The sequence below is a fragment of the Leptonotus elevatus genome, chromosome 8 (genome assembly GCF_054856555.1).
Source record: "Leptonotus elevatus isolate MCC_2025b chromosome 8, RoL_Lele_1.0, whole genome shotgun sequence".
Taxonomy (NCBI): Eukaryota; Metazoa; Chordata; class Actinopteri; order Syngnathiformes; family Syngnathidae; genus Leptonotus; species Leptonotus elevatus.
The window spans coordinates 21137486-21154594 of NC_141246.1; the positions used below are offsets into that span (position 1 = coordinate 21137486).

At 39.2% G+C, this 17109-nt stretch overlaps 1 protein-coding gene and 1 long non-coding RNA gene across 3 annotated transcripts; one reads left to right on the plus strand and one right to left on the minus strand.

The window, feature by feature from the left end:
• The first annotated feature begins 1323 nt into the window (after positions 1 to 1323).
• slc43a3a (solute carrier family 43 member 3a) lies at positions 1324 to 14289 on the plus strand. Of its 2 annotated transcripts, XM_086083593.1 has the most exons (13): positions 1324 to 1475; positions 3556 to 3881; positions 5940 to 6069; positions 6333 to 6379; positions 7128 to 7204; positions 7536 to 7628; positions 8341 to 8480; positions 8548 to 8681; positions 9161 to 9304; positions 10012 to 10119; positions 11155 to 11341; positions 11434 to 11557; positions 12770 to 14289. In XM_086083593.1, the coding sequence occupies exons 2-13, from the start codon at positions 3692 to 3694 to the stop codon at positions 12911 to 12913; spliced, it is 1518 nt and encodes a 505-aa protein (XP_085939719.1). In that variant the 5' UTR covers positions 1324 to 1475; positions 3556 to 3691; the 3' UTR covers positions 12914 to 14289. The 2 variants fall into 2 exon arrangements, with proteins under 2 accessions (XP_085939719.1, XP_085939720.1); XM_086083594.1 differs by lacking the exon at positions 10012 to 10119.
• LOC147170184 (uncharacterized) lies at positions 7843 to 9444 on the minus strand. The gene is made up of 2 exons (XR_015095854.1): positions 9244 to 9444; positions 7843 to 8117 (listed from the first exon to the last, which is right to left on the minus strand). It is a non-coding gene; the product is annotated as an uncharacterized LOC147170184 (long non-coding RNA).
• Positions 14290 to 17109: the final 2820 nt, after the last annotated feature.

The window sequence follows — 17109 nt, forward strand, 5'->3', positions numbered from 1 at the left end:
ACCTGAAAAGATGCTAGTCACTTGCTGAAATTAAAAAAAAATGATTAAAAGCAAAGTTCAAGAAAATTATTTAAATCAGACTTGAGCTGGCGAAACTGCAGAAATTGTGTCATTTCTTTCGATTTATCAGTATGAGTGTAATGAAAATTGTATATGCGAAAATGAGGATGAATTATTATGGTGTATGCCTATGAATTACATGTATATATGCTACTGACAAATGTACGTACATGTCAAAGTGCAGTTGTATACACGAACAGGTTTATACATTTTCTTTCATTGAAATATATTAACCTATTATTGTATCTATTGAAATAAGTCAAAACATAAGAGGTAGGACTAAATACGTTTTTAACTTCTTCCTACTCTCTTTTGAACATGTAAACTCTTTTCTTTCTTCCTATTCTTTTTTTTTTTTTTACTTCAACTTATATTTTAAACTTGTAATGTGTTTTATGATTTTCTATGTTTATATGTTCAATAAACCAACCAAACCAAACCCAACCAGTTATTTATTAACTTTCAGGTAAATTCATGCACTTCAATTTTTTTGGACATACAAAAAAAAACATGTTAATAAAGTTATTTTTTTGTTCTAAGTTGACCTATTTCTTTGTGTTTTCTATTTTTTTTATCATTATGTTTAATTTCCCTTAATGTTAATAAGGATGCAATGTTATACATCAGTGTACTTATAACAAAGGCCATTATTTATAGTCACTGCAGAGAGTTGAGTTGGGGAATAAAATGTTTTCATTTTCTTGGATGAGAGAGGGCGTAACAGAAAATAATTGAACAGCACTGCCCTAAATGCAACCAGATTTATCCTTATTTCAGTTCATGTTAACAATATTCACTCAATTTTCTTCCACCCCTATCCTGGCTGTTGTTGATGTTTACCGGCATTCTAAAATGGTACACTAATTGTACATAGATTATTATTTTATAATTTTTTTTTTTTTTTTTAGCATTTCAAAAACACATGACTTAAAAAAAATCGAGAGCGAAGAGAGAGAGAGAGAGAGAGAGAGAGAGAGAGAGAGAGAGAGAGAGAGAGAGAGAGAGAGAGAGAGAGAGAGAGAGAGAGAGAGAGAGAGAGAGAGAGAGATGAATTGCAACAGATCAAATTAAATTGTGCAAGTGGTCAAAACGTTGTCAGTGTAGCTGACAAGTGAAAGGCAAACGTAAAAATGTAGTTTTACATCATGTACAGCACAGTACAGTCTGAGTTGTTTCGCTTTTGAGATGTGAACACAGTCACTTGAACGTTACAGTGATTGGTCGTCGCTCTCCGCGCTCACAGTATTCCTCCTCCGTCACCCACGTACGACTTGAATGAGAGCCGGTCGTCATGTTCATTCCCGCCCGCCCGCCCGCCCCCACACGCTGAAGCGGATTGCGCACAGTTGCAGCTCGCGCGCGGATCGCGTCACTCAACTACTACAATGATGGTTGGACTTCAGCAGCACTAGAAGGTAATTGTCGTTCAGTAAACGTCTATTATATCTACATTCTGTGGTGGTTTGTGGAAGTAGCTGTGCGCGTCATGACCGTTAGAAAACCGTCTATGACGAAACCTGCGCACTTTGTTGTGTCAACATGTATATTTAGAATAATCGGCATGAGCGCCTGGCGATAACTGACTGGCTAATACAGTAATTATACACTAGAATTGAGGCCATTTATTATTTACACATGCGTTGGAGTGAGAGTGAAGTCATTCTGAAGTCAACACCTTAATTAAGACTAAGATACCTATTTAAATAAGTTATTTTTTATTACATAATTGACTTCTATAGCCATATAGTTATTTAAATCGTCAAGAAATTTGCCCAGAGAAAAACAATGACAGATAACTTTAAAGATAAAACTTTGTATCCCAATATAGCATTTTCCTTAAAATTGCATGAAATAAACTCTTAATGGGTTGTTTTGCACGTCCGCCTCCAAGTGCAGAGGATGTAAGATCGAGTCCGGGCTTCGGCCTTCCTGGGTGGAGTTTGCATGTTCATGCCGAGTAATCACTGATGTTATGGAACTTGCAGAGCAGAAACGACTCCAGAGACACTATATGACAGTTCACATATGGGATGTAATTAGTTTCCCGAAGCCAACATTTCAGAGGGATCAACTTGTGCGGACGTCCAAAAGAGCAGTTTAATGCCAGCGAAATGAGCCTTTCACCTTCATATGTAGCAAATATTTTGTTGGGGGGCAGGCATGCTCCTATAGATGACAATCATGATCCCTTGCCGGCCACCGCCGTCCCGAGGAGATCATTAATATTCTTTCTTTCTTTCTTTCTTTTTTTTTTTGTTTGGCGTTTGGCCCCTTCCCCGACTGCCGGACGACAATAATGAATGGCGAGGAAAAAAATGCTAAAATGGCTTTGCCACTGTTGTTCGGACCTGCCTTGTTTACTACCGCCTGATTTTTTTATTTTCTTGCCTTTCATAAAAATCGTGGCATGCTGTGACATGAATGGAATCTGTAGGACATTTTTTGAATTAAGCTAACAGCCTTATAAACGGGAAAGATAAAATACTTGAAAGAATTGAAGTATAGCGCGTGTTTCTTGAATTTCTGAGTAGAATTGCGATCGACACACACACACACACACACACACACCCACACACACACACACACACACACACACACACACACACACACACACACACACACACACACACACACACACACACACCCCACACACACACACACACACCCACACACACACACACACACACACAAAGCAATAACAATTTACTCCCAACAACTGCCAAAGACGTAAGTATGTTGAAACTGGAGAATGTCAGGAACTGTTGCATAGGAAGATGTTTTGAGGGGAAGAAAAACCATCACAACCACACTCAAACCATCTCTTCAATTGAACATTAATATGTTCTTTAACTTGTATTCCAGTGAATTTGGCATCAGGGACATTATATATATATATTATATTGTATATTCTTCCCATGCCCGCGTGGGTTTTCTCCAGTTAGGGTTTCCTGCCACATTTCAAAAGCATGCATTGTTGGTTAAACACTAAATTGTTCCTATAGGTGTGAGTGTGTGTGTCTATTTATAATGACCATGAATTTTGTGCAGACTTTCGCTATTCTCAGTGACTAGTTGGAATCCACCGTATTTTACAGTGTTTGTTCAATATTCTGTCAAGACATAACAATACGGAGTTAATGTTGCGCTTATGATTTCATTTGGTTTCATGTATGCACTGCAAATGTTTGTATTTTGTGTATTTCATTGGTACTGTATGTCGTTCATATTTATAATTTGAAAAAAACATCCATCCATCCAATTTCTGAATCGCTTATTTCTCACAAGGGTCGCGGGGTGCTGGAGCCTATCCCAGCTGGCTTCGGGCAGTAGGCGGGGTACACCCTGAATTGGTTGCCAGTCAAACCACGGGTTTGAAAAAACAAGACAATAAAAAATTGATTATTTTGAAAAAAAATGCACATAAAAACAGAGAAATGACTGTTTGTGGTGCTTGGGCTTTCAATCTCTTTTTTTTTTCTCCTGTCTGTGTTGTAGATATCTGGACTTATGTGGAGATTCCAAATGAGAAGAATACAGTGTTTCAAAGAAAGCATGGGAACAAATTAAAAGCCAAGAAAAAGCTCAACCTTGACTGATCATTTGAACTTTTGGAAGCAGAAGAAAGTGAAGCATGCAGAGTCACAAGACTGGTACGAGGCTGCTCTACAGGCTGACCTTGGTCTCTGGGATGCTTGAGTGTCTCTGTTTCGCTGGTGTCCTGTTTGGGTATGCCTCCCTGGTGTTTGTGTTGAAGAAAGATGGCTACTTCAGTCAGCTGTGTGACAGTGATCAAGACAGCAATGGTACAACCGCTGTTAAAGGTAAGAGACACAATATATATTGTTGGGGGTCGGGGGGATCCAGTGGAAGTTTTGTGCAAGTTTTGCAGTCAAGACATCTCCTGAGGGACATGGATAAGGAGTCTTGTCTTTGTAATGTTACAAATGTCTGGGAATAATTACATTGTTTCTTCTTTTTTTAAACGTTGAGCTAACGCCTCATTTTTTACAGTGTAGAGGGTCCTAAGGAACAGGTAGCCGAGCAGTGCCTGTTGTAGTTTTCAGAAATAAGACTAACACAACAACAATCACATTGAGGGTGACGCTGCCACGGCTGCTTGCCCATGATGCAACTTGGCCACCCACACATGCGCTTTTCATAATGTAGACCTCGAGAGCCCTTATCCAACCTGTTTTCCGTGTCTCCCTCCTCCGACACACCTGAATCCTAACATCAGATCATTATCAGGCTTCTGCAGAGCTCGCTGATCATTTGATTCAGCTGTGTTGGAGGAGGAGAGCTATGGAAACCAGGCTGGCTCTCGAGGATTGAACTAGGAGCAGGGCCGGTTCTAGTTTCATGGGGGCCCTAGGCAAGATGCTGTTTGGGGGGGCCCTAGTTTGCCAAACTACAATGAAGAGATTTCTAAACCCTTTACATGGTCTCCTAAGATGCCACAATCTATTACACTTTATGAGCAAAACAGAGTACAGTTAAAATGAAACATCTTTTGAGTGCTTAGACAAATGTTTAATTTAAATAAAACACAACAAAACAAACTCAATTTTAAAGTGCAACAAGGAAAACAAACTAACTTAAAAGAGCTCCTTAGGTTATCAAGCAAATAGACCATGAGTGAATAGTTAATTTTTTTTAAATTACAGTAATATTGCAGTAATACAGAATATTAAAATTAATCTGTTTTTATATTAAACATTGTGATGTACAGTGTATTTTTAATGCTTGTACCCAATTACAAATTTGTCACTTTTAAGCATTTTCTACAATAATTTACATATGAGTTGAACTAGGGGCTGACCAAGGGCAGGTTAACATCTATAAATAAATGCCCGAGGCTAGCAAGCTGGCTAAAAAAACAAATAAACAAACTTGCTAAAAAATAAAATGGAGTTTCGCCTCCAACTATCCATCACCAACAAGTGCCTTACCTCTCTCCTTTGACCGGTTTTCTTCTTCAGTTTTCTTTTTCTTCCGATTTTCCGCACCGCTGAGATAACTTCTTTTTGATGGCATTACGGTGTCTGTTTTGTTTGGTACTCTCGCTAACGGGAAAGGTAGATGGGTGGCTGTCAATCTTTCTCGTGACACAAAAACAGCAGCCACTGCCTATCATCACAGTTCATTTTATTTATGTCCTATGTTTATTTAAGCATAAAAGTGATGTAATAAACAAAATATTAGCGACAGATAAAGACAAGACATTTTTGTCTTCCTCAGGTAAGGCTACACATAGAGCTTGGGGCCCTTGGCAGCCGCCTACTTGGCCTATAGCGAGAAACGACTACGACTAGGAGGTCCCTCATGTAGACAATTGACATGATTGACTAATTTGTTATGAGATCATGGATGGTCCTTTTCCTCTTTGGCTCAGAGCACTTGATGTCCCTGATTTTCCAAAACGGTTCCAAATGTGGACTCGTCAGACCACAGCACACTTTTCCACTTTGCATCAAGTGTTTACTGCATTGCCACCTGAGGGATCAAAGGTCACCAGCATTCATTGTTGGTTTGTGTCCTTGTTGCTTATGTGCAGAAATTTCTCCAGATTTACAGAATCTTTTGATATTATGTACCATAGATGATGAACTCCCCAAATGGCCTGTTATCAACTAACCAGTTCACCTGTGGACACTTCACATTTCCCAGTCTTTTGTTGCCAGCGTTTTTGGAACGTTTATTTCATGTATAAAAAGAAAGAAAACTTATGTGCTGTAGCTATTCGCCTGAAACAGAGATACAGTACGTTGGCCTTTCTTGCCATCTCCAAAATCTTAACTCCAATTGTTGTTTTTTTTATTCTCAGTTGCTTCCTAGTGAGACCTAATGTGTGTGTTTTTGCCTTTGTCTCTTCTTGGCAGACTGCAGTAGTCAGGATGAGCAGTTTGCTCTGGTCTTCACCATTGCATCTTTCCTCAACAACTTTATCAATCTGTTTTCCGGCTTCCTCTTTGATCACTTTGGCACAATGATAACCAGGCTGCTGGCAATGTGAGTTTTTCCTCTTTACATTTGAAGGGTCTCTTGTGAGACCGTATTCCATTGAGACCAGGTTGGCCTTACAACTGACAGAATTAGCCTTGTTGCCTGACCTAAAACAAACATGTCCAACAATGTCCTCTTGATGTCAAAATGTTTGCCTGGCTAATTTGGAGCCAATTTGTAATTATGATTGTAATATTTTCCCTTTTAATTTTTCTTGAGCATAAAAAACAACATCAAAATTAAGGCTTGTGTTTTTACTTTATCTCCAGATCTCTTTACACTACCGGAACCCTGCTTGTGACAATTTCTAATGCAAGTAGGTGCCAACTAACACACACATATGCACAATGCACAACCTATACTGTAATGTAAAAATGCAATGCGGTGGTCCAGTCAGAACCATTATTAGAAAGGTCTTTGAAACATTGTTTTGTTGAAATCCAGTAAATCAGGCCACTCCCCTCCAAAAGTATTCTAACATCAAGGGCAATTTCTGTTGCTACATACTAGACATTTTCTTGTGGTTTGAATATGAGAGAAATTCTCAGAGAGAACTAATTTCACCTTAAGACCTTCAGGAGCCAAATTCTGTGACATTGCATTGAAACAGGTTCACTAACAACATTTTATGACATTTACAAAGACAAAAAAAAATATGTTGCCAAAGTTCAAGGGACCATTTTGTTCAGTGGAATATTTCAGACAGGACAAGTCAATCTCAGACTTAACTTAGAATATGAATTGTACTTGTCAAAAAGGAGACTGAATATAGTAACCCTATAAAACAAACCAAAATGAAAAAGAAGCTAAATTAAAATGCCTGGAACAGCATCACAAAAGAAGAAAAGTTTGGTCATGTCAATGGGCTTGATGCTGTTATATGAAATGATTTGCAACTAAATATTAAGTCTTCTACATTTTTTATCTCTATTATATCTATAATATCTGTTCCAATACTTTTGGAGCGGAGTGGAGATCTACATGTAACCTTGACACCTTAACTAAAAAAAGTGTATATTTAATAGATATATTAACCCATTTGACCACCTTTCCCCCCCCCCCAGCACTTTCAATCCTACTTTACCCTGCACTGTCCTGCATTGCTGTGGGGGGGATTCTGCTCCTTATGACAAACATGCAGGTAGATTTACCGTATAATACATCACTCTTAACTCATTTACGTGGTGGCTGTGGGTAGGATGGTGGCAGTGGCAGGTGGTCAGAAACACATATACAATCCAATATATTATAATAATAATACATATGACAATTAAATTATAATATTTGTTCCATGAAATTGTATTAATCCATTTCCAACAATGAATTATTTTGATTTTGTAACAATTGTCTTGGCTGCAACGCCTTCAGGAGTAGATGTAAGATTTTTGTCCAATCAGGTTGCTTGTAATGAAACAAATGATATACAGTGTAAAGAAATCCGCTATGATTTGTGTCTTTGTGTATCATAAAAGGTGGGCAACCTGTTTGCAGCTCATCGCTCCACCATCATCACTCTCTACAGTGGTGCCTTTGACTCTTCCTCAGCGGTGTTTCTCATCATTAAGGTCAACTCTCTCGTAAACTGGTGTGCATATAGATATGTATATGTGTGTGTGTATTTACAGGCATGTCTCAATAAATTTGAATATTTTGGATGTAATTTATTTCAGTAGTTCAATCCAAAAACGGAATTGCATACAGTGTATGATATTAAGATTCTAACCTATTATGATTCGAACCTGTGACGGTGTGGTCAATGGCAAGGACCCAGATGCAGAATCGTGAACAAAAGTTTATTGAGCACAAACGAAAAATCACCTTCTTCTTGCAAAAGGTTAAAAGCACAAAATCACCACGAGGGTAAAATCAACATAAATCTCAAGTCGAGAAACAGGCTGGAGAGCAACTGGAAAGCAGGGTTGAGTGATCTTGGGGCAAAAACCGTCTGGCACAGGTGGAGCATTTGGAGCCGGCTTGAGAAGCCGAGGGATTGCTGATGTCCTGCTGAACGAGCCCCGCTCTCCATCAGCTCTGCCCCGCCCTCTCACACTGCCCTGGTGAATAGAGAAGGGTGTTGATCAACATTGCAATCACAATGGACAAAAATCACAACCACAACAGAACCTACTTGCTTATGGCTAACAAATGCCCTAAACAGACCACCTCAAGGAATTAGAATATACACAGCAAGAAACAATTAAAATGCGTTTTAATATAGAAATAAATAAATAAAGTCATGGCTTTGTTTTTAAACATCACTCCTCATCTACTGTGCAGGTTCTACATGAACAAGGCATTTCATTGCGCTCCTCCTTCCTCGTTATGTCCTTGTGCTCCATAATACACGTTGTGCGGACACTCATTCTGATGCCCAGGACACGGATCCCCTACCCCCTAACACAATACTACACCTATGGGTAAGAACGTAATCTCTGTCTTTCCTGTACACTATACTGTTTAAATGTTACATTACTGATTTCATAGATTGAAATGTGGAAAAAGCAACCCCGGCAACGTGGAGCAGAGGATGAGTGATAAAGCCCTGCCAGTTTCAAGAAAGCCAAGTTACAGGATGAACTCATCCGAGGAGGAGACACAAGTCAATAGGACTGCAGAAGGTAATAGTAGTTAACATCTTGGAAAACATTGATGATAATATGTGAGTGTAAAATTTCACTAGGTCTATTGCCATGATTTTGGTAAATGTGACAAAACATCGGACACAGTGCAGTATGATGCAATGCAGTTCTAAATCACAGTAAAATACAACCACAATAGTAGACATACTAATCAATGAACACAATGGGCTATATTGCAATATTATACTGTATGCACACTTTTAATACAATACCTTTCTCAAATTAGTTTTTGCAAAGGTATAATTGGGGATTACATCTGTTCCAGTGTATCAGACTCCAGGGCATATCCTGCCTCTCACCCAAAATCAGATTGGATTTAAACTCCAGATAATCCGCAATCTTTATGAGGACACGTGGTATAGAAAATGCCGCTGAATGTTATTTTTGCGATGAATCTAACAACAGTATGTTTAACCCAGAACACTTTTTTTTCCTTTACGGTTCTAACCCTGATTTAGTGCCAAGTTTCAAGAGTTGCGTGCTGTCCTGGTTCTTCGTGTGTCACCTGTTATGGTTGTCCATCATGCAGTTGAGACATTACCTCTTCATCAGCACCCTCAATCCCATGCTCGTCCGCCTGGCCAAAAATGACGCCAACCTGGGTAAAAATGCTTGTTACAAGTCAGGTTTCCATCCAAATGTTTCAAAATTTGTATGCGAATTTTGTGAAAATGCGCAAAACGGACATGCAATTTATGCCCGTTTACATCCGCTCTTCTTTTGCGAGATGACGTTGTTGTGACGGAACTTTGGGACAAAGGGGAGTTCCAGGTGGGAATGTTGGTTTTACGGACTGAACGGAAGTAGTTTGTCTTGTTGGCTTCCCTCCCGCATGTAAGTAAATTGTGTCGTTACATTGAGAGAGCTGATGTTAATAAAGCCATCTAAAATTGCATTAATGTATTTTTCTTTAATTAATTACAAAAATAATCGTGTTTCTTCGTCTCCCCAATCATATCTTACTTTATCATCCACCATTTATTATGACTACAAATGTGCGTGTGACGTGTATTGGTTAAAACGTGCGACGTATATCCGGTCTTGTAGTCGCTTATTTGCAAAACCTGTTTCCATCGCCAAAATGCGCATTTTCCTTTTTTCGATACGCTTCAAAAACCACCCCCTCCAAGCGTAAAATTTTGGGGCGAATTTTGGGCCTTTTTTCGAATTTCTGGCGTTTCCATTCAGTTTCTTTTTTGCCATTCTTGAACATTTGAATAAAAATAGGTGGATGGAAACCCACCTACTGATTAACATGACATGCAATTGTTTATTTTTGCTGGTTCTGTGTGCATTCTACCTCCCTCAGTGAGTCATTACATCAATGCCTTTGCCATGACACAGCTGTGTGGAGTGTTGTGTGCACCCTGGAATGGACTCATATTGGACAGACACAAGGGAAAGCCTCTTGCTCCTGGTAAATCAGGGGTCAAAGCCCCTCATCCATTGTACTGGTTCAGGAGCCTGGTTCCACCCTGCCTGGTCGTTTTTCCATGATGTTTTTTGGGGGGGTTGTGTGGTTACAATGGAACCCTTCCTCAGAACCGCTTTCAACTTGGTCCTAGAATGCAGGCCGAGTAGGGCCGTGACGTCACTGTCATCTGATTGGCCAACAGATGTAGACGTTTCTTTAAGCAATGCGGCCAGGAACTCCACTGCACACACCCATTTCTTGGTTTCATGTAAGCGAGACAGCTGGTCGCCGCCAAATCATAAATATACAGTATATACAGTACACATATCAAAACCAAACGATGAAATTGATTAATTTTTTTTATTGTAATTAATCGCATAACTTCAATAGTTAACTCACGATTATCAAAAATTTCATATCTGTTCTAAATGCACAGTAATTATTTCTAGGTTTTCATACTCTTGTTAACAAAAGTGGAAAACATTTTAAACTAATAGAAATAGTTCAAATGAATTTTTGACGTCCATAGCCGTCAATGGCAGTGAATGAGTTAAAAACGTCTTCCGTGTCAAGGCAAATCAAGCTCGAAAATGCAGTCTTATTTTGTTTCCCGATTCAGGTTAAACACATGATAGAAGATCAGATAAAGCCTACTTGTAGATTTGTCAATTTTCAAACAAAAAATGGAAGATGACTCATTCAATTCACTGGAGACAGCACCACTGCCTCCTAGTGGACAGAGGAGGGTTAGGCCTTTCCACACGTCAATGTTTGGAACCCGTGTGTGAATATCTTGAAACTGTGGGGTCTGTCTCAAAAATAAAAGTGTGGGCCTGCTTATCCATAAACGCAACAATTCACAAGCAGAATTGAATATTTACAAATAAGTCATGATTAATGCCACACAACATGAATACAGTAATGTGTAAATCACAGATATAATTGTGGATGTGAAAATCACGGATATCATTTGCGGATCTGATTTCTGTGTGAATAATTTTGAGACAAATCTCTCCCCATAATTGTCTCTGTGTGTAGGAGAAACAGAGCAGGAGGCCGACCTGCGCTCTTCCTTGCTGTCACTATTCCTGACCGCCCTGCAGTGCCTTCTCTTTTCCTTGTGTGTCTCCATTTCCTCCCTGCCTTTGCAGTACTTCACCTTTGTTCTCCAAGTCATTAATCGCTCCTTCATCTACGGGGGGAATGCAGCCTTCGTTAACATTGCGTGAGTGAAAAACAAACAGATTGTGACAAATTGTTCAGGTGCCAAAAGGGTCATGTTTACTGACTGCTTCAACTGTCTTTGTGTTTCCTCAGTTTTCCAGCTTGTCACTTTGGAAAGGTGTATGGCCTTGTTATGTCTACGTCGGCGGTAATCTCACTACTTCAGTACCCCTGCTTTGCGTTGGTTAAAGGACCTCTTGATGGAGATCCTTTTTATGTAAGTAATAGTAGACACAACGTATGAGTGTTTGTTGTTACCGATGGACAGCAATAACCTGACGATTGGCCATTTTACCCCGGCAACTCATGCTTTTTCGATCATCTAGCTGTGAATTTTCTTCTTCACCTTGTTTGGGAAAACATTTCTGTCTCACTGGTTTCATCATATCAAAATACTGCTGTCGATGTAAACATGATCAAGTTTAAGTTCCAACTGGAGATGTGCAATACAAACGTTTTTTGATTTGAAGTCAGATCAATTTTATTAAAAACTTAAATGTGCTGGCCCGATAGTTAAAATGTGCGTATAATCGATGCCAACATGGAGGGGGGTGGGTGATCCTCTAAAACCCAAAAATATGAAAAAATAATTTACAGTTTTTATATAACAAAGAAAAACATACACGACAAAACAAAACAACAAAAACATTATATAAGTTAACAAAAACATACATAACGAAGAAAAACAAAAATACATTTTGAGGCACTTACAATAAGCTAAGTGAAACATTTGTCTGCATGACCGTTTTATACTGCGACTAAGCTGCTATTTTCCTTATTAAAAGCACATTGCAAACTTTTTTAGGGGCGGGCGGGCGGTTACTGAAATAGATCAATAGTCCAATATTTCCATTAATTTCAATGGAGAAAGACTGTTTAAGAGTTCTGAGTTACAAGTGTGGTCATGGCACAAATTAAATTTGTATCTCAAGGCACAACTAACTGTATGTTCTAGGTTCATAAACATATTAAATGTTTTGCATGTGTCCCTGAAATTGCTGTCCTCCCTGTCATGAGGGGACTGCCTATTTAAAAAAGTAACTAGCATTTTGTATTTCCTTAAACGGCGGCTATTTTCGCTTGTTTTGTAATTATTATGTGTGAAGCTGGATGTTGTCAAACGTGTCTTTTGTTAAACAGTCAACAGCCATCTTGCGAACGTAATCATGTTGCTAAGTGAATGTCCACCATATGCCCTTTAAATCCTATCCATCAATGTCCACCCCGTCAGCAAGCTCACACACTTTACTTTTTGCATGTTGTCGGCTTGCGGTTAATTTATTTAGATACATAAAATGTGGACGGTTTGCTTTTTCTAACAGGAGAACATCTACCTAATGCAACCAATACGAAATTCTATGGAACTTGTTTTGGTGAAATGAGCAGGTGTTAAAGACACCAATATTGACTCAACTGTTTTGTGTTGCAGGTGGACGTTGCCCTCACTCTGATCACTCTGCTGGTGTTCATCCATCCTGTGTATGTCTTTATCCACTGTAAGAAATCAGCCCGTCTCAGGAAGAACAGACAGGCTGTCACATTTGATGTCAAATTGCCTGATGAGTCAGCATAACATAAATACTTGTACCAGTAATGGTATAAGTCAGATATATTTCCATCATCTATTACATATCTATTTGTACAATCCATTTAACAACTGAACAAATGTTACTTTTATTATTGTAAGTAGTGATGTTCTGACGAAGCTGAATGAAGCCTTTAATCTTGGTTAAAAAAAAAAAGTTTCATATATGCACACCTGCTGGTCAAAACCCTGATTGCCATTTCAATGATATGTGATGACCTTTTTTCTGTTTTGCAAGTGTCACCGTGGAAATAATGGAAATTGACGGCTTGGTTGTAACTACTTTAACTCAAATGTTTCAATTTAAGCCTCACATTCACCCATTTACATCCACACACACCAGTGGTCCTGCTGCCATGTCCACTGGGAGCAAATCAAGCAATGGGGGGGTTCAGTGTCTTGCTCAAGGACACTTCGACATGGCCACCAGGGCTGAGGATCGAATTTGCCTCATGGAAGGGAGACGACTACTCTACCACTGAGCCATGCCGCCCCTTATCACGAAAATAACACTATTATTTGTTTGACTGTGTGTGATTCATTCATCAAATCTGATCTTGATTAATGTGTTGTTAATGGCATGTATGAAATATGTGTTTAAGTTAAAACCTCAAGAGTGTTGACATAAGATTCAGATAACACTGTACATGATGAAAACTTTATTCACTTTTATTGGGAAATTGTATTTTATCAACATTGACTTGGTTTCACTTTTTGATGATAGCTTCCTTCAGTACAATACATCTGAGAAGAAACAAACACTTGAATTCGTATTTGCGACATCGCTGGCCCGTAACAAAGTCACAAATGAATTCCTGGAGTCCTCAACACACTCCAAACCTTGGTTTGTACGACCCATCACAAGTAACCACGACATACAATCTGCTGACAAGATATTTGTGATAAATGTACAATAAAAAAAAAACATTTATTGCAATTAGGAGTGTCAAAATTAGTGCGTTAATTTAAAGTTCCTTTAACGCCACAAAGTTGTTTTTTTACGCGATTAATGACCACCCCTTACTTGGAAAGCCAGTACTGGGGTAATTCTAGTCGCAACGCAGCAGACACGTCCAGATCAAAATTTAGCAGTAATGAATTTAATCATATATATATTTGTGGAGACTGGGGTCAAGTTGTATTTTACAATCAGCCCCCCTAGGTGTTCGGATGATACAGAAACCTCTCCTAACACTTCATATGCATGAAGGTGATTGAATAAAGGTTACATTTTCATTATTGTTTGTATAATGATAGTTTTAGTTAGTTATAGTTTTGTCTTTGCCAATTAGTTGAATACATTTGCCTTTGATGTTAATTTTAAATATATGTTTTGAGCAATAAAAAATATTTCTAAGATTTTACTCAATAGTATCTCAGTATTGCTCATTTTCTCCTTGGAGATCTCCAAGGTATCTCCAGTAAGTCTCACGTTTGACTTCCCTCTATAATTGCAATGTCTCCCTTATTTCTCCTAGTGAATTTTAGGAGAAACAAATGAGAAACGTTTGAGACAAAAAGGAGAGTAAAATGAGACTGAGATGAGATTCTCACATTTGTCTCACTTATTTCTCCTTATGCTCATTTTCTCCTTGAAGTTAGATCTCAAAATGATCTCCATTAAGTCTCAGGTATGACTCCCTCCCCTCTTTAATTTCTATGTCTCCCTTATTTCTCCTGGTGAATTTTAGGAGAAACAAATGAGAAACGTTTGAGACAAAAGAGAGAGTAAAATGGGACTGTGGTGAGATTCTCAAATTTGTCTCACGAGACAAAGACGAGCAAGCTTTGAGCAATAAATATTTTCTCTGGGTCACCCTAATCCACTTGTTGAAGCCAGAGGCACGTATTTTTTGTCCGAACTCTAGCAAAAAAAGTCTACTTTTCTCCATAAGGGTCCTCGAGTCACACTTCCTGAAATAAAGTCGATTTTACTTACCTTGATCATTTGAGGTTTCTGATGAGGTTTCACTTCAACCCAGCTTGTAATACAAATTCACATGTGAAGACGGGTAGTAGTAATCACCACTGATATGTCACACCTGTTTTGAAGAGGGCGGAGCGTATATTCGGTAGCAAAGCCATCATTCAACTCTCACAGGGCAACCAACCTGGCAGCCAGTTCCCAGGTCCCGCACACACTAAAATCCAGCTTTTCCCCTGGGCAACACAACCACCAGCAAACAGTCGCACCATCGGTACACCAGTGTAAGTGGCACTGTGTGTACCAGTAAAATGTCTTACCCAATGACTCAACGACACAACTTGGAGAGAGTGGGAATTGAACAGCAGACCTTCTGGTTACTGGACAACCAGCTCTACCTGCTGCCGCTGCTGCCACCCATACCCAAGAGGAAAAAGGTAAACTCCCTAATTTCCAAAAGTGAATAAATTGAACTCATGAAGTCCTCCCTCCAGGGTGGGTTACAACAGCAGGAACAAAATTAATATACAGAGAGTATATTGTGTTGCTACATTTATATTTGTACTGTATTCTAAATGTCCACACAAACTCAGTCCCATAGTGCACTGATAAAAAAGGAAGAACAAAGAAGACTTGAAAAAACTTAAGCCATGATTCAGTATTCACTCGGAAATTCTAAGTCCATTTTACAAGGAGCGTTGAGAGTACATTCTACCAGTTTATTGAAAAACTAAACAAAAAAAGGCTACTTTAAGAGTGAGGTACAAATCCACAACCTTCAGGTTGGTGGACAGCCAGTGTACCACCTGAGCCTTGCCGCTCCTGCTGTGTGCTAGTATATTGCTATTGCCAGGTGGAATCCTCGTACCTGTATGTTGGCCTCATTTTGGACAGTCCAGCAATGCAGTAGAGAGGCAAACAAGAATTGCTTAGCTCAGGTGGTACAGTGGTTGTCTCCCAACTTGAAAGTCGTGAGTTTGATCCACAATGCTTGAGTAGCTTCTTTAAAATTAAAATTAAAAATAGTAAAATGTACTCAATACTCTCCTTGTAAAATTTCCAGAGAATTTCTAAATGAATACTGCATCATGGCTAAACATTTGATGGTAAGGATCTTCTAATGCCCATGTTTTCAACAGCCCTTGAGGAACCCCTTCTTTCAAAAAGGGTTCTCTGTATTGAAATGGTTCTTACAGGAACCCTTAGCTTCAAAAGAACCCTTGAATAATTTATTTATTTTTTCTTCAAAAAAGGGTTCCTCAGAAGCCCATAGTTCTGGGTAGAACCTCTGCACTTCATGGAGAACCCATTTGGAACTCTAACTTCTAAGCATGCATCTCATCTTCTTCATCCTCTTCACTCTTATCTTCAAGTCACCTTGGCGAGATTGTTTGATGCTTTAGCTTCTCCACAAAAAACTCTCTGGCTCTGGCGAGTCAGAGGCTCCTTTTGCTCAATCTATACGTCCTCATTTTACCTGTCTTCACATCATCCTTCGCTGTCCTGATGGCGTCTTAAACCAAATTTATGGGTTTGTTCCTTAAAGCCCCAGTGTGTATTTTTGCGCAATCTAGTGGTGAACTAATTCAAACCCACTAATGATTTCAATAATATGAAAAACAAAGTTCCATCACATCAACATATATTTTAAAAATATATAATCGTAGGTCTAGTAATCACTAATTAATATTACATGGCTGTAGTCTCACGTTACGAGAGGCTGCCATGTTTTGCTGCCTTCTTCCTGCTACGGATGACCAAAAGCACAACTTTGCAACTGTAGTTAGCCTTGGTGGTGCTTGCATCTAGTGTTGGACCCAATGGGTTGGCCGTCGCTTACTTTCCACATCTGGGGGCTGCAGGTGGTTGTTGCTGATCCCGTTTTTAGCTTTTCCTGCTAGCTCGCTATTCTTGTTAACCACTTCAGCCTATAGCTGCGACTAACTTCCGTTAGCCGCTCTTGTTAGCTGCTCCGACTAAATATGGCTCCCTCGGTCTTTCGGTTTCGCTCGCTGGGCTTCACACCGGCTGCCAAGTCCCCGTCGCTTGCAGAGATGCTCGTTTGCTTACTCAAACTATGAATTGGTGGTAGGCTTGCAAAGTGTGGTCTCTTTGAGCCACCATAGCGTGAGTGCTTCTAACAGCATGCGCTTTGGCTGCATTCAGTGCTATTCATTGCATTCTATGCTACTAGCGACATCTAGTGGTCATTTATTACACACTGGGACTTTAAAAACATTTTTTTTAATGACCCAAGAAG